At 47.5% G+C, this 17,388-nt stretch overlaps 7 protein-coding genes across 7 annotated transcripts; 2 read left to right on the top strand and 5 right to left on the bottom strand.

The window, feature by feature from the left end:
• Positions 1–73: 73 nt before the first annotated feature.
• AO090011000678 (putative SNARE protein (Ufe1)) lies at positions 74–1,199 on the bottom strand (the record flags this gene model as incomplete). Its single annotated transcript, XM_001826220.3, has 2 exons — positions 74–314; positions 391–1,199. 2 exons carry the CDS (start codon positions 1,197–1,199, stop codon positions 74–76), a joined length of 1,050 nt encoding a protein of 349 aa, XP_001826272.3.
• Positions 1,200–1,345: 146 nt separating this feature from the next.
• AO090011000677 (uncharacterized protein) lies at positions 1,346–2,053 on the top strand (the record flags this gene model as incomplete). Its single annotated transcript, XM_023233054.1, has 3 exons — positions 1,346–1,513; positions 1,667–1,734; positions 1,966–2,053. The coding sequence occupies 3 exons, from the start codon at positions 1,346–1,348 to the stop codon at positions 2,051–2,053; spliced, it is 324 nt and encodes a 107-aa protein (XP_023093593.1).
• Positions 2,054–2,131: 78 nt separating this feature from the next.
• On the top strand, positions 2,132–2,843 carry AO090011000676 (uncharacterized protein; the record flags this gene model as incomplete). Its single annotated transcript, XM_023233053.1, has 2 exons — positions 2,132–2,347; positions 2,661–2,843. 2 exons carry the CDS (start codon positions 2,132–2,134, stop codon positions 2,841–2,843), a joined length of 399 nt encoding a protein of 132 aa, XP_023093592.1.
• Positions 2,844–5,951: 3,108 nt separating this feature from the next.
• Positions 5,952–6,763, bottom strand: AO090011000675 (uncharacterized protein; the record flags this gene model as incomplete). Its single annotated transcript, XM_001826217.3, has 2 exons — positions 5,952–6,516; positions 6,570–6,763. 2 exons carry the CDS (start codon positions 6,761–6,763, stop codon positions 5,952–5,954), a joined length of 759 nt encoding a protein of 252 aa, XP_001826269.3.
• Positions 6,764–8,935: 2,172 nt separating this feature from the next.
• Positions 8,936–10,021, bottom strand: AO090011000673 (pectate lyase family protein; the record flags this gene model as incomplete). The annotated part of the gene is made up of 3 exons (XM_001826216.3): positions 8,936–9,364; positions 9,415–9,659; positions 9,715–10,021. The coding sequence occupies 3 exons, from the start codon at positions 10,019–10,021 to the stop codon at positions 8,936–8,938; spliced, it is 981 nt and encodes a 326-aa protein (XP_001826268.1).
• Positions 10,022–12,635: 2,614 nt separating this feature from the next.
• AO090011000671 (putative PB1 domain protein) lies at positions 12,636–13,860 on the bottom strand (the record flags this gene model as incomplete). Its single annotated transcript, XM_023233052.1, has 3 exons — positions 12,636–12,665; positions 12,714–13,668; positions 13,838–13,860. 3 exons carry the CDS (start codon positions 13,858–13,860, stop codon positions 12,636–12,638), a joined length of 1,008 nt encoding a protein of 335 aa, XP_023093591.1.
• Positions 13,861–16,376: 2,516 nt separating this feature from the next.
• AO090011000670 (copper chaperone CCS1) lies at positions 16,377–16,805 on the bottom strand (the record flags this gene model as incomplete). The annotated part of the gene is made up of 1 exon (XM_001826214.3): positions 16,377–16,805. One exon carries the CDS (start codon positions 16,803–16,805, stop codon positions 16,377–16,379), a length of 429 nt encoding a protein of 142 aa, XP_001826266.3.
• Positions 16,806–17,388: the final 583 nt, after the last annotated feature.

The raw sequence follows: 17,388 nt of genomic DNA, 5'->3' as shown, positions 1-17,388 counted from the left end.
GTATAATAAGTACAGTATGGAATTTTACACCCCGTCGTGCAACCATCTCCATCCCCACATCCTAGATTAGAATCTAGAAGATCAGATCCCAAACAATCAACGAGGTACACAACCCAACCGTGCCCCAGAACACTGCCTGCGCCGCACTCCGTCGCTCGCTCGCCCTCTTCAACTCCTTATTTCCGCGCCCGATATTCGTCTGCGTCGACTCCGCATCCGTGACGAGTTGAGAAATATACTCCTCCTGCGTAGAAAGATGCGACACCAGCGTCTGCTGCAACGACGAGATCTCCAAAAGCGACTTTTCCGCATTCCTGCCGAACATTAGCTCAGTCCCATAAACCAACACCTTTAAACACAAGACCGCTGTCGAGGGATGGAGAAACATACTGGACCTTACTCAAGGTATCCTCATAATACCTAACCATGGCATCATTCTCCGCCTCGAAGAGCTGCAACTGCTCCGCCGACAACTCCTCCTCAATAGCCCTAACCTCACTCTCATCCATCCCAGCACCCTTCAAACCCACCGTATCATCCACCGCAAACCCACCCCCAGAACCAACACCACCAGTACCCCCACCCGCAGCGGTACCACGAGCACTCGACCCTCCAGACCCCCCCTTAAAAAGCACACTCCTCTCCCTCTCAGTAACCCTCTCAATCCTCCTCTCCACTAACCCTCTCTGCAAAGAAACCACATCCTCCAACCCCCTCCGCAAAAACCAAACCACACTCCCCCTCACAACCTGCATAACCCTCACCCCTTCTTCCTCCCGAACCTGCTCCTCGCTCTTCCCCTCCTCACTCTCCCCATCACCAAGCGCTCCAGACCCCGAAGCCCATTTCGCAAGCACCCGCCCCGCGACCGACCGCCCGTATTTCTTCCGCAGGATACTCGTCGCCGTTTCGTGGCGGAGCGTCTCGGCGCTGGATAGTGTTGAGATGGAGTTGCTTAGATCGTGGAGGACGAGAGAGGTGGAGGTGTCGATTTGGTCGCGGTCGGAGTCGCTTAGTGGGGACGCTGCTGCTGCTTCTTCTCCAGACTTTGGGGATGACGGCTTGTGACGCGGGGGTTTGGTTAGGGAGAGGTATTGGGGACGGATTTTTTGGAGGTAAGTTGTTAGGGAGGTTATGTGTTTGTTCTGTTGTGTTGTGGACTTGTTAGTTGGGTTCTTGGGTTGGTTTGGGAATTGCATTTGAGATTGATTGGAATTGGATAGATTGGATTGAATCCGAGAAGAAAATACGTACAATCCGGTAAGCTTCCTTAAGGAATTCATCAGCCGGTGAGGTTTTATTATAAGTTTTGATTGGGATAGGCGGGGATTGGCGTTCTAAGAGGATGGCGTTGAGGGTTGGTGTTAGATCGGTCATTTTTCTCTTTCCCTTTTTCTCCCTCTTCTCTTTCTTTTTGGATTTTCTTTTCTTTTTGGGTCGGGGATTTGGTGAGGTGGGTGTCGTTTTGTGGTCTGAGCCGAATGATTATGGAGTCGGAGTTGGAGATGTTGTTGTATGTATATAGCTGGCCGTTATCAGGTCCCGTGATTTCGGTGCTAAGTGTTGAAGCCGTCTACTGTATCGGAGTAGCCCTAGTTCCTCCGGAGTAGAGTAGTTCTTCGACATTGCAGGATGCAGAAGTCTTTATTACACTTCAACTACTTAGATTCATTATCCCATAGCATCAGTGGTTATACTCTGGCTCGATATTTTATTTTCTATTTCTTTTCCCTTGTTTGGTCTTCCCGTTTCTTTGCCTCTCTTTCTTTCTCATAGGGATAAGTTATAACCAAGGCCGTCTTTTACGGCCAAGCTCCGAAATGATTGAAGGAATATGTATTATAACTTGACAGAGTTGATATCTGACCATTTGCAGGATCAAAGATGTTTTTACTAACTCTAAAATGCATCATAATTATAGTTACAGCTATCTTTCAAGGTCATTGGAGCATTTAGAATCTACAGTTTCTGTAAGAAGCAGGACTTCCCGGACGGCGTACTTGTCGCAGAGAAGAAGCTTGTCTACTTCCTTGATAGTATACTGAGGTCCTAAATCAACCTCTTCGAGGTTCGTAATACAAGAATTCGTACCCGGCCAAATTGGTCAAAATAGAATAGACCTTGGGAACCAATGCTATTCAGCACTAAATATATCAGTGCTATTGTGGATCTCTGGAAGCTCCAAAGAGGTATTGGTACGAATACCTTTCTGAATCCCCGGGGATATGCTGTTTCTGCATTGATGACTGCCCGACTATCATTGGCAGAGCAAATACAGCAGTCCCTTCTTTGTACAGAGACCTTAGGAAATTCAGCTCCGGCAGACCCTTCCAATCATTGCCGATCTGTATACTTAATTTGATTACAGTGGAAGTATAGGAATCTAAACTCAGATGGTAAAAGCACGGTGCTAATAGACTTAATCTTTAAAGCCTTTCTTGGTTCAACCACTGACATAATATTCCGTTTAATTTAAAAAGCTGTACTATGGAAAGTAATCATTGAACTACGGTATAAGTGCGTGGCAGCCGTGGCTTTATGTAAAACGCCAAGCTTTCGGTAAAAAAAAAATCGTCGGTTGACCGTAAGCTAGATTTAGTCCAGCGTAGGGATTTCTAGGTATGGTAATAGAAGTATGAATTGTACTCCGTAAAAAACAGGCTCTTAACAAGGTCATTACAGGAATTCTGACCCCAGATCTGCTTGGTGGATCTGCGTCATCGGTCACGTTGACGAGCGCGGAGTTGTGGAGTGCGATGTCTTCAATCAATCAACCTTGCCATCAGAAGATGGGGTTCTACTTTGGTTTATCCTCATCCTCATTCGCCGAATTGGATTACTAGCATATACTATCTCGGCTTGCTCCGACAGGAAGAGGTCAAGTTTTGCGTAACCGTGGAAGAAATCAGTACAAAGGTCCGTGTCCAATAAGATCATATTAGCATGATCTCTTTAAAATTACTGATTGAAATAAACAAGTTGATCCCCCTCGCCGCCTGTTGCCCTGGATTTGAATTTCACACCTTGCGCAGAGGCTACGATCCCGAATCATCGAGACCAACTAACAGAGAATATATCATTGAAAAGGAGGATTATTTGAACCCTCGTACGAAAATTTACAAATCTGGCCTTCGAAGTCATTCATGGCTTCGTAAATACATGGGGTACTGAAGGGAATTCTCGGGATCAGGTTAACCCTTGTCTCGTGAGGATGGGTACCAGCACTCCTTATTTCGAGTTGAGCTGGTCGATTTCAAGCACCATCGGCATATTCGCACTGATAGCGTGCCTACTGGTCGCCAATCTCACGCGTCTCTCGCCTCTGTTAGCCGTGCCTCTGGTCGTCTCGACAGCATGTGCTTTAGCAAACGGCCTCTGTTACTATGCCTTTTATTCGAACTATGCATTAAAAAATCGAGTGGTAGCGGGTGTGTTCGCCGATTTATTTTGGTTGGTAAGGACCGCTTTCCTTACGACGCGAAGTTGTTACTAACTGAAAACATGATGGCAAATATAGGTGCAGGAGGCAGGTCTTTCGTTTTACAGCTACCAAATCCTTGTCCGGGCTTTGCAAAATTGGAGCAGAATGATTTACCTACTTATCTTTTGGATCTTGATGGCAGCTATTGTTGGAATCCGGGTTGCGATTATGACGAGCCGCGCACAAGGCTTGCTGCACGGGTCGGACACGTTACAGTACCTCGTTGCTCACCTACATATGGGCTACTTCATTGCTATTGCACTCCTCGAGATATTAAGCTCAGGCCTGTTGATCAAGTTGTTTCGTGACACACACCGTTCCACGTTGGAATTTATGTCGACTAGCAACATTCTTCAACAGCTGATACGGACTACTGAAATGCGTTTGGCCACTCTGGCATTGATTGGGACTGGTCGATCCATAACTTATTCATTTCAAACGGCTTCTCAGGAAGTAACATCACTCGCAGGCCAGTTCGATCGGTTTCTGTACACCATGGAATGTCTCTTTCCTTTTATTATGTTGTATGTCCACATTAATCTTCCACGGGGCTCCCAATGTTTTTCATCTGAGCTGACAGTTTTTCCTCAATCAGGATCGATATCCTGGCATCTAAGATTCACAGGGATTGTGGCCTCAGTGATGTCCAACGGACTCATGACGAGCGGATAACATCTGACCTTACAACACGGCGATGTAATTGCCAAAAGTCATCTGCAGAGCCATCAGCGGACTCCTTACGACGGGCATACTCGGCCGAATCGAGCCCTAGAGAAATGACGGCGCGAATCAATGAAATGGGCTAGACGCTTTGGTGGGGGGTGCGCGCGATATAACCAATGCGATATAGCTACAGCACATATGGCCACGATACCTGCTCTCGGAAATCTGCTACACCTAGGGGTGGGCCTAGCGTGTCCACATGGACGCAATATGAGTTGGGGATTCTGGCACAGGAGGTGCCCGATACGCTGGTCGGAGGGATGAGCCGACAAGTGTGGCTGTGGCTGGAGACAGCTTTGCGTGACCCGCAAACTGATGGGTGTTTTATACACCTCTTCCTGGAACTTATAAGACAACCGTCAACAGTGCAGTGCTCTTTCCACTACGTCAACGGAGGGAGCCTAAAGCAGATGTTACAGGGCCTTACGAAAGTATCATGGTCGACGTATGCAAATCAGGTCTCCGCGGGTGCGAAATAAACCAGGCTGGAAATTCTCCCACAAATCATCCTTTCTCGCACCTGTCTACAAGGATTCTGTAAAAGTGACGGCATTTATCGATACAATACTCATATGAGGAGTTTCTAAATTGTTAGCGACTACACTAATCGGGATATTCTCCGGCGGCAAAGTTTTGGGAACATCTACATCCAAACCATGCAATGTAGGTAAATCGGACTCGAATGTAAAAAGACGCAAAGTTCCAATGGGACTTTGAAGCTCTCCAGGTTCAAAAATTACGTGACTTACTTTCTAAGTATATATTCACAACTTCAGAATCTAAATCGCATATCATTTGCATGGAAATAGATCTCTCGGTAGTAATGGCTAGTAATCTGTAGGCGAATGAGATCGGGAACCAATCTTAATTGCAGCAGTTCCCCACTGGAGTTTTACTCTTATTTGACACAAATTTTCAAATTACCCATTTGTATCCGACTGTATTTGATACAGCCATCGATAGATCCGAGGATGATACATTACATATAAAGCGTTGGCTTCTGCAAAAGCAGGCCGATGAAATCCTCACAACACTATCGACTATCTTCGGAACTCGATTAAAGCAAATACGTTCATGAGAATAAGAGCGCAGTTTCTCGTTGTGCCATTTGCCTTCGGAGCCTATGGACAAAACGGACATCCTTGGTCTGGGTTGTGGATTTACTACCTTGTCTACCTACTTTGCCATTGTTTTAAACTCTTTAGGTACTGTGGTCCCTGAAACTTAGGGATCACTACCGCTAAGTTTACGCACCAGCATCCTAAGCCTAGCATACGCTACTACTACTACTACTACTACTACTACTACTACTACTACTACTACTACTACTACTACTACTACTACTACTACTACTATTAATTTGAGGTGTTGTGATCCCCTCTACATATTCTTCTTACGACTAGTCCTATATAAAACCCTTGATTTTAAAAAATGATTAATTTACTATAGGATATACTGAATAGTATTTATGATAAGCGCTACTAGAAAACTGCGTGTCTTAAATGTAAACGCTGAGGTTTCGGTGAAAAGTCGCTATTGTTCAGAACCTCGATTTAGTCTGCCGTAACAGATAGAAAGTGGCATAATTAGGTGGATCTCAAAGTTTCTAATTTCTTATCATTTTTTTTAATAATCTTATTGTACAAGTTTGATAAACAGATCCGGCCTGTATCAGACACAGAGCATCAGATAATCCCGAAAAGATAGTAGGATATCTCGCCATCATTCTTGAGAACGACTATGCGAGTTAAAGGACCAATCCTTCTTTGATCTTTTTGATCATGTCTGCAGAAATGGGATCCTTCTTGGTGAAACTTGCTTTTTTCCGCTCTGCACTAGAATAGGTGGTGATGTCGAGACAGTCACCACCGATGGCTATCCTAGAACGGCCACCGTAGGGGGCAACTGCGTTTCTTTTGTATACCTTGAAAGCCGTGCCCCATTTCCAGGGGTCTTTTTGGGCGGTGGGGAGTTCGACGTTCTCCTGTTCTGACAATTCTTCACCCTCGGCGATTATCTCGTCGATGTTGGACGGTCCACGCAAGGAGATATTGCCTTTGCTGGCATAGGCGAGCAGATAGGGGATGAAATTCTGTCCGTGATACGACTTCGCTTTCGAATTCTTAATGTTAATGAAACCATCAGACCGCAAAGTGTTGGCTTCACCGGCGATCAACCCCATTATCAAACCAATATTGTGGACATCAGAGTGTGCCTCCAATTGGCCTTCCTTCTCGAGCTCGGCGAGCATGGTGAGGAACATCTGTTCAAGCAGGATTGTGGTTTCTCGAAAAAGATCCCCATCATCAATCCTAAGTGGATAAATTAGTACGCACCTTCAACCAAAGATAATGGATGAACTTACATCACCATAGGTGAAAGAAAGTCACCACTAAGCAGCCAGGCTAGGGCTTCGATCACGGCCCACTGCTGCTGCCATTTGCCTGAGGCTTCCTCGAAATCGAGCATCATATTCTGTACGAGTTCAATCGCACCGTAGGCGGAGTGGTCGTTGAAAGTGTACATCGAAAAGTTATCCGGGTCTCGCAAATCTAACATGATACGATACGTGATCATTTTGTCTAATCCAGCTCTAGAGAAAACCCAGGGGTGATTAGGATAGTCGGCCGCAGGCTTGAAACACCGACAGGTTTCGCCCCCGTCACACTCGGGCTCGTTGTTGTCTTCGTCTTGTTAGTCTAAAAGCATGATGAATTGTGTATACAAAGTTCCATACCTTGTCATCTGCGTTCGTACCCCCCATCTACATCCCCCCTGCTATCTACATATGGTTGACGTGCAGTAATTGATATCCAGCGTCTGTTGCGGATCGTGTATCGGTTATAAATCCACCCATTGACTAAATATCACAGCGTGAGCATGAGAAAGCTCCTACACGCTATCCCGAAATCGGTAGCAACTATACCATAACAGGCAGACGCGCGGTTCAATGATCGTGGATTAAACTTGGAACTTATAAGAGCCGTCCGGATTCTGGCGCCCCGTCAGCCCCGCTAATCGTCACAACAAGATACCCGAAGAAGCAAAAATGATATCAGCATCACCGACTACAGGGACAAAAGGACAGATCTTTAAAGCGTCATATCAATTGCTGTCACTTTAAACCCATTATCGAAACATGATGTCATCTAATACTGAAGAGTTGATTTTGAATCGTACTTGGGGCAATGGCAACTATAAAAAGGCTTTACTATCCCATCCGAGCCCTAAGTATATATCTTTAAGGTCACTCTATCACCTCGTTTAATAGCAACAACAACAAGCAGGTTCTCTGAACAACAACAGCAGCAGCAGCAAATCATGGGCTGGTTTAGCGGTATCATATATCTCTCCTTCTTTACACATTTACTTTTTTCCATCGCAGACACTAACTGCATTAGATGACTCGGACCAGGCAGATGCCTACAACCAAGTCACCCAATCACCCCATAAAGCCGAACTCTCCCACGAACTCCTCGGCGCTGCCGCAGCATACGAGGCGCAGAAAGCATACGAAAAGCATTGCTCTGAGAATGGTACCGTGGACTCCTACGCTCTCAATGGTAAAGGTATATGGATTAACCACCGGATGCAGGAAAACCCGATTCCCATGCAGAAGCTAAGGAGCTTATGGCCGGGTTTGCGGGGGCGTTTCTTGATAGAGTAATAGAAACAAAAGGCCTAGACTACATTGACAAGAAGAAGGCAGGACATGAGGCCCAGAACCACCTTGATGAGCTCGTGGCGGACGATAACTATTAGTTGGATTATGTTTAGATATGAGACCTGAATTTGAATAGACCTTGATGGACTTGATATTTCGCGATTAGTTTCCCATTCTATGGCTAAGTCTGAAGATTGTAGGGCTTGTAAGATTATACCAGAGACAATGATTGACGGGAGCCCTAAGGAAAAAGGGTCACGGAGCTCGTAAAACTCAGCAGAGTAGTTGGCTATTAGTATAGTATGTTTGCATAATAGAACTAAAATGACAGATAATTTGAGACGGGCTTGCTGGTCGGGTCGACCGCGATGCCTACAACCGTGTCCTCATTTATACTTGCATACAACCAGAACGTGATGCTACGGGTCCCATAGTGAGAATACCGTTCACTTTTTATTTTTTCAAGTAAATCGTCGTTTCAGGACATTTTCTCGATATGTACCCACTTTCTTCAGAAATCGACATTTCGAATTAGAACACTATAGAAGTATAGAGCAGGTATATATCGATATATACTCAAGATAAGCATAGTTATATTTTATTGGATCAGTATACAACACAAGTCGCGAGGAATTACCGCTTCAAGTACGGATACTCATCAAGCGATTGACTCCTTCCAGCTATACTTGAAGATGACTGAGTATATAGCCCGGTATCTTTGCTAAGCGAGGTCATACTCGGGGTACATGGAGTTCGTCTAACTATGTTACCCTCCGGAACATTCATAATGCAAATTTCTATAGCTTAGGGTTGTGATAAACAGTACAATCGAAAGAATTAACCATCCAAGTAGGTACTATCACGACACTTGTACCAAAGACACAGCACATAGCGAATCGTTATTTTAACTACTATGCTAGTCGAGCTCATAGCATGTAATATAATATGATTCGATTTAACACTAACACGTACATTGAAACACTACTAGCGCTTCGCGAAGAGAAAAACAAAAGATCAGGTTAATGAGGCTGCGAAGGCTTTCATAGGGCAGAAGGCAGGATGCGAAATTACAACTTCTGGCCTGCAGTCTCTGGGATGGTGGCAGCAATTTGGGCGGAGCCAAGCGCTTCGATGGCATCGTATGGCAGAGACGAAGCAGTCAGCGTGCCTTCGGGAACCGAGTTAGTAGAGCCACCCAAGTCGACATCATCAACAACGGCGTAGCCAGTGTAGTCAGAGTCAGCGAAGAAAATGGCCTCGTCGGGGCAGTTCGAGAATGCGGAGCTCTGAATCAATACTTGAGCATCCATGCGGCAGTTGACGCCCGTTCCGAGCAGGCTGTCCCAGTAGTTGTTGATGATGTGGACCGTGCCAAAGCGGATCGACGGGGCACGGCTGTTGATGTTATACCAGTAGTTGTTGGCATACGTGATATGGAGATGACCCGTGTCCTCGTCCGCGTTGCTGTCTGAATGTCCAACCAGTGAGGCTTTCCACTGAACGAACCGTTAATGAATATCCAGTGCCTGGATGAATCAAGACTTACGTGGTCGTGAAGGTAGGTGTTAGAAACGGTAACCCATTCAGCAGCGTGAGTGATGTCCAGAAGGCCATCCAAGTCGTCCTTGCCGGCGCTGAGATCTCCCGAGAGATCGCAGTGGTCAACCCATACGTTGGTGGACTCGTCAATGCCGATAGCGTCGCCATTATCGGCAAGGACCTGGCCGATTTTGAGGTTACGCATGATGACATTGCTGACCTGGCGGATATAGAATCCGACGCCGGTTATGGCTTAAGAATCGTTAGTGGAAACTCGCGCCGGGGGAAGTTCAAGGAGAATACGCACAGCTGCCAGTTTCTCCGTAGATGGTTTTGTCCGAAGCAACACGGATCTTGGCACTGCCTTCGATGTTACCAGAGACGATAATCGTCAATGGAGTCTCGCTTTCGGCAGCCTCAGTCAAGCTAGCGAGGTCGGTGACCGTGACAGTGTCACCAGCAGCACCACCGGTGGTGCCGCCGTTCTGGGTGCAGTACCCGATGGAGCAGCCCTCTGTAGCCTGGCGACGTGCGAGCTCGTTGCGGCTGTTCAGGACCTTCGTAGGGGAGGCAATGGCAATGGTTGCCAACGTCAAGATGGCAGTAACTCGCATCTTGGCCGATATAAAATGAGAATATCACCGGTAACTAGAGTTAAGCAAGGAATCAAAGTCAAATGAAGCTATCTTTAGCTCTTGGGAACTGTGAATTGTTAGAAGAAAATGCTCTCATCGGCTGCAAGATCACATACCTTTTATATGCAAACTTGGACAATAATTTGGCGTTTTCTCCATACTTCGTAAAAGGCCAAATGCTCTCCATGAACCTGCCTCCATACACAAACTGTGAAAGTGCTCCCTTGAGCCAAGCAATCTATACCATATTTCCCCTCCAATGGCAGGAAGCCGGGAATGACGATCACGGCATTTGGAGTCCAACTTCCGGATTCACCACGGAGCGCAACATGAGAACTTTGAAGAGCAATTGAAATTGACAGCTATATATTAAATACTGGATGAGAATAGAAGATCAGCACATGTACCACACATATCATACTATGATTGCCGGCGCGGGCCGTGCTCCGGGGTGGGCAGGACGACGTCGTTGGAGCAAAAAAGCATTTCCGTAGTGTTTCATGCAATTCCTGCAATAACAAACTGCTAGACATTGCAATAGAAAAGGTCGAAGTAATCTAATGAGCCAAGAAAATTAGTGTTACCACTTTATGGAAGCAGAGATTAAATTGGTCACTGGTTGTGTCGCGGGTTAAAAGCATGCCCTCAATCTATGGGATTGATATCCATGATCACCTGATTTCTTCGACTTCAAGTCCCCAAAAGTGAATGGATTTTCAGACCACTACGAGGACGAGTAGTATATACCGTACGTGATATGATTCGCGGGTAAACATTATTTCGTGGAAGAAATGTAGCTATATATTTCATCCACGAAATAATGTCTACCAGTCTTAGCGTTACAATCTGGTGTCTCCGCTCTATCCTAGTGAATGCGAGCCCTATAAGTATGGAATTAAAGATTTGTATAATACCACTTCCCTTCTGACGACACAATACAGTTATATCAATCTGGTACAGTGATCCAGAGCTGACCTGAAGATGATTTCCCCCGTAACGAAACTTGCTCTGCTCGCTGTTATATCAGGCGTCTGCGGGCACGCCGTTGTGGAGGATCCCCCTCCTCGCAAGGTGCGTAATTCCGCCATCTTGATTCCACTAAAAATGCTAAAACATATGCAATAGACGGGTCCAGCTCATGAAGCTGCATGTGGTTCAGCTGTCGTGGATGTCCTCGAAAGTGGTTAGTGTATTCCAGATCATCTACAGGAAGGGGATGGTGACAGGCAGCATCAGACATCGCCGGCCCTATAGAGAACGCTGTACAGGAAACCGACGCCGACTACAATTGCAATGCCTTCCTTTGCAGAGGATATCAGTTCGAAGACAATACCGATAATGTCCAGGTTCTCAAGGCTGGCGAAGTTCTCTACTTCCACATCAACTTGATCGCCGGTCACCATCCCGGTTACGCTGTAAGCTCCTGCCCTCTCCTAGCTCTGCTTTTGAAGTTCAATGGCTTATACTCAAGGAAGAACGTATCGATCGTCAACACGGCCACAAACGAGATCATTGGCGAGCCGCTCCGCTCATGGGATAACTGGCCAGACCATCTCTCAGGCCCACCTCGTGACGATAGTACGTACTAATATGCCCTCACATACCAGATTCCTACTAACCTATTCACCCTGTGTCTATCGGAATAGTTGACTACAATGTGACCATTCCGGACTCTCTCGGTTCAACGTGTAGCCAGGCCGGCAATTGCGTGATACAGTGGTATTGGTATGCCAGCGGGAACGAGCAAACTTATGAAAGTTGCCATGACTTCTACGTTGAGTCCTAGGACATCACTTACGGCTGTATACAGTGGCTGCTTCATTGTTGGATGGAAAGGAAGAATAGCCTTTTTCCTCGCTTGTCCATAGCTCAGAATTGCTTTCGCGTTTTGCGGTATGCCGGTGAGAGAGGTTCTAATTGGTATATAGCCCTGCATGGAAACATAGGCCCAACATTGTCTGACAAGCAATTATGTATAAGTCATTTGGAACCAGGACAGGCACATCCGATGCCAAAGGAAGAAGCGAGTGCACAATTTGAGACAGCGAGAAACAGTGATGACCTCGACTTGTCAGAGTCAGATCTCAGCTGTAGATTCAAGATTCCCAGCTGCTCCCACTCTCGAGACCCTAGCTCTCCTCGTATCAGAACTAAGAGAGACTTCAGGCGGGTCGATTAATACCCTACCCAGGTGGTGTTGGATAGCTTTGTTATGACTAAAAGGATAAAATATCCTTTACATTTCTATCACATATCTGGACAGCAATATGGATTTTTCTCGTGGAATTCTAGTGCTTTTATGCTTTACACTGGTGGGTTCCCTCTAGTTGTCTTGCTCTTTTTCTGACTTTCACTTCAGGCTTCTTGCAGTAATTGAAGGTAATGAACTTATTGGCTCACTTGAGACCATGCTACTTGCCATCTTTTCAATGTGTACTCGATACTTATTGTCGCCCATGTTAGACAATTATAGTTACCAGTCACAAGTGTTTGTACAAAAATGCATTATCATAATCGTGTATGTACAAGCGTCATCGAAGGGTATAACATGCCATGCAGTCCAATGCGACCAGCCAACGCCAACACCAGGTCATCAAATCATAGATCGCTCTTCAACCCATATCTGCTGTGGTCAGTCTCGGTACGCGAACGCAGAAGGGCAAAGACATACCTCCATCTTCCCCATTTCACTCCCTTCCCTTATTGCAGTTTCACGGGCAGAACTGAACAGAAGATCCAGATCTTCTTGATCCACCATCGTGATCATATCCCCTTCGTCCTGCATACGGATCTTCAATAGCCCGCGGAACCCAAATTTATCCCGGATCTTCATTTCGAACTCGCTAAAGCCGATCGTCGGCCCGATAATGATGTACCGTGTGTCCTCCACGGCATGTACCTTGACCCGAAACCTGCGTACCTCTGGCCGGCGCGAGTTGGCTCTTCTTGACCCTCGGTTCGGTGACCGTGTTCGGCGTCGTGATTCGACAATTTCGAAGTCACCGTCTGCCCCGCCTTCCTCTGCTTCGCTGGCATACTCTTCTTCTTCATCAATGTACCGCTCCCGCTGACGGGGCATGGCTCTCCGGCCTCCATTGACGACCACGGTCGGGCGAGAGTACCCGCTGTACACTTCTTCTCCATACATCTTCTTCGATGGGGCTGGGAAGCCTGCGTCACTCGCTCCCCGTCGATGCCCCATTTCTCGGTAGACTGTGAATTCGCCTTGAGATGAGCGGTGGTGTAGCTGGGGTGGCCCCCGCGGCTCCGATGCTGTGCGCGTCGTCCCGATTCGTGGCTTCTCCGGTGTTGTATCAACTCTGCATCCGGGAGGGTGGGCACCCGGTCGGTCCAAGTCGAGGCGAGGCGGACGGGCCGCACGGATGGAGCCCGGTCGACCGTTCATCCCAGAACTACTAGGAGGGCTGCCGACGCTACTTTTGTCGGCATCTGGCGGTGGTGTTGGGGGAAATAGGTTGCGGTTCAGAGGTGGCTCTGAGTGCTGACGACTTCTCGTGATGTTTCGTTGTACTAGTTTGCTAGCTGCGTAGAGACTTTCGGGGGGAGCTCGATTGTCTAGTCCAGACTGAGCTCTGACAATGTCACCTGGCTGGAGCGGGGCACCACTACGATCCGATGCAGCGATCAACCGTGCCTTGCCGAGGTAGTCCTTGGTTTTGAGGTTCTTGACCTTGGCCTCATTTGGTCGATAAAGAACCCCTACGGGGATGGAAAACACCGTGTAACCCTATGGAGTCAATACAGATAGAGAACCAATCTTGGATCTAGACATACCTCTGCCCGTTCTCGGATGGCATCGTTAATGACACTATGGTCTGGCGTGACCTGCTCCTTCGCCGCATACTCCAAGTCCTGAATCCCGGGCCCCAGTTGCTGCAGGTATATGTAGCACAGACCACGGTTAAACAGAACTTCACATGAGTATAAACGGAACTTCAGGCCCAGTTGCTCGTAGTCAATGGATGTGTTGCCTCGGAGGTATAGTAGGGTATCATTGAAGTTGGCCAATGCCTCTTCGAAGTCGCCCAGAAGAAAGTTGGAGACACCTTCTTGGAAGTACGCAATGGCGAGGTATTGGTCTAGACTGACGGCCCGCTGGTAACACTCGACCTACAGTTGTTAGTACCGTGTCGTACACGTCAGACTTCGGCACATACCGCCCTCTCATGCTCCCCTAGTGTTGCATAGATCACGCCACAGTTGAAGAAGATCTTAGACGTGTCGGCAATCTGGTCAAAGACCCGGAGGGCTTCGTCGTATTCTTGACGGTCATAATGTTCAAGGGCTTGCACCCACGTCTCGATTTCCTGATCGTCTTGATGAGCATCTGTGGTCACATTCCGAACATCACGCTACATACCTGTTTGATAGACATGGCTCCAGCTATCCGAGGGCTTAAGATACCTCTTTAGATCTCCTGGGGCCTGGTCGTTCCCTCACCTGACAACCGGGTCGGTGCGATGGTAGACAAGGTCACAGACAGAGGTACAGCCCACGGGTTGCTGACTAGTAGGCCGGACAACTCTCGCGGTGCGCTCAGGTAGCAGCGGATATATACTAATGGCCAAGAAACCAACCACTGCAAGTTCACCACGCAGAGGCAGGGGTAGTGATGGGACCGGCAGGCCGAGAGACCCGGTTTGTGCCACGAAAGGATAAAAGCGTGCTAGGAGCTTTCTCAGTCGGTGAGCCAGGGAATATTGTCCCGCAATGGAGCCAGTGATAGTCCAAGCGCACCGCAATGCAGCGAGTTAGTCTGGCTTGGTGGGGGAGATAGATCGGATATATATTTAGATCACGGGTGACCAGGGTCGTTGAATGGCCACTAGTGACTATGACAAGCAGACGCAAGGATGATAGATAGATAATGCGGTGGCTAGATTAACTCGCCTACCCTTGTGAGCATTCTTCACAGCTTTGGTCGATCGAATTGTGTGCAGTTGAGAACCTTGAGTCTATAAAGCGGCCACTATAAGATGTATGAAGTCAAGAGGAGCAATTCACCCAGCTGGGAAAGGAAAAAAAAAAAGGTAAGGACAGGGAAAATCTGTGGCAGAGGGCACATATGAAGACTAGCGTGCAGAGTATGCAGCAGCAAGGTAAAGCAATGGAGTGGTCGATACTATACTTAGATAGTTCAGGGAGTACCAATAGATCCGATTCGAAGCGCCGAAGGGCAGGAAGGAGGGGGAAAGACGAAGGACTGCCAAGGGAGTCGAGATTATAAAAATAACTGATCCGTTCAATTTGACCAGCCAGTTGAAGTTCCTGACGAGGGGCGTTAAGCAAGCGTTGGCCTGAATGGCTGCAGCTGCAGTGTCTGGGATCCCTAGCTAGTATCCCGGTCGCTGATTGGTCCCCTGCAGGGGAAACTTCATCACATTGCAGGGAAGAACCCTCATTTCCCCTCCCTCATTGGTGGCTGCCGCAATATTCACACTTATTTTCCATATTCATTTCTATTATTCCTTAACTATATCCTTGGAGTAGTATTGAATATATTAAAAGGTCGTTCCGACGAGCCATGGCGGAGAACAAGGAACGCTCTCATTTATTAATAACCACTCTCCCGAGGTGCAGTACGACAATCCCATGGGAGATTGCTACTACCTACCTAAGATCATAAGATCGTTACTCAATGAATTTCCTTGGCGACTGCCGTCCCGCAAACGAATGAGAAATGCTCCGGGGAAACCTGATATGAGATTGGCAAGAATATACTTTGTCGCCCCGCCACGGCGCTTCCAGTCCATCCCTCACTTTTCTATCAATCAATTTCCGTCGACTAGCACAATTCCGCCTGGATTTCCTTGCCGAGAATTGACTGAACGCAAGAAATTCATTTAGAAAATCACGCGTGGCAGGATCCAATGACGCTCCGCGACCGTTGCAATTTGATGTCCTTACATCCAATAGCGGGGTTTCCATCGCGGAATTTCTTTAGCCTTTCCCTTTTTATCCACTAGTTACTATGATCAGGGGGTGAGTTGATACCCTAGGTAGGTATCTTCTCTCCTTCACCGTCTATCTATAGTTCCACTTCCAGCGCACTGATCGTTGAATTCAATGGAATCACAATCCTGCCCGTTCGTCTAACAATTCAGGACCCAGCAGCATCACGTCTAGCCTCATGCAGATTCATTCACATACGATACATCACTGACATCATCTCACTACAAGTAGGTATCACAACTTAAAAACAAAAATGTAAGGCAGCTCCCGCCTCTCCAGTCACAAAGTCAATGTGAATGGGGCCAAAAGGGAGCATCAAATAGATGCCCAAAAAAATAGGAAGAAAGAAAAAGAACAAAACTTAAACCATCCCCTGAGACACCTGTTCCTGACGCTCCTGCCACACATTCTTTCCAGAGCAAGAACACACCATCTTATCATTATCCCACACACCCGCACTCCGGGCAATCACCCCAACCAATGTATCCGGGTCTTCATTACGGAACGGACCCTCTTTGCTCTTCGACACCACCATACTCCGTCCAATCATCTCCCAAACAGCCAATGGCCGATCCAAGAAGACATTGCCTCGTCCCTTCTCGTCCACATCCACTGTCCCAAACACTCCGCGTGGCTCTTTGGCCGCCTCCGATCCCAACACCGTAGCCTTCAATGCCTCCCAGATGCCCCCGGTAGATGCGGCTCCCTGTGAAATATCTCCGGTCTCGCGCACTGTGGCCCAGTATTTGCCCGGCGCCAGTCCGTTAATGGTCAGATCCACAAGCGTCATGTTGGACGAGACCTGCACCATACGCGCCAATCCACGGATCTTGTTCGGGACCGAATTCGCATGCGTCTCCAGAATACAAACAGCGGAACCTGATGGGTGAATATCAGCACAGCCCCAGGGACCAGGCAGATGCCTGGCGGCAAATGAAACAAGGATAAACGGAGAGACGTACTGTTGGAGGTCCCACTACCCCGTAGAATTGCATCACGACCCGTAGCTTGAATCGCGGAAACGATGGAACTAGGTGGCGCCGTGCCTTCGATAAATACGAGTTGGTCTTTCAAACTGGCATCGACCTTGTTGATGCCTGGGGAACGCCGCCGACCAGTTAGTCCGGACAAACAGGCAATCCTTGTGACAGGGGAAATTTAATACCGTCGAGCTTGTTTAAGGTACTGGAGATATCTTTCACGCAGCCCTCACAGGTCATTGGGACCGCGAAGGTGGTCTGGTTAAACATTCAGCCCTGATTTATAATATACTTGCTACCCACGGTATAGAGCGGAACAAACGTACCTGGAAGGGTTCGATCATGATGTACGTTTGGGACGTGTAACGCTCGCAGCGCAAAGGATATAGCAAG

This window comes from Aspergillus oryzae, chromosome 7, assembly GCF_000184455.2.
Source record: "Aspergillus oryzae RIB40 DNA, chromosome 7".
In the NCBI taxonomy this organism is placed as follows: domain Eukaryota; kingdom Fungi; phylum Ascomycota; class Eurotiomycetes; order Eurotiales; family Aspergillaceae; genus Aspergillus; species Aspergillus oryzae.
This window is presented reverse-complemented; position numbering and strand designations above follow the sequence as displayed.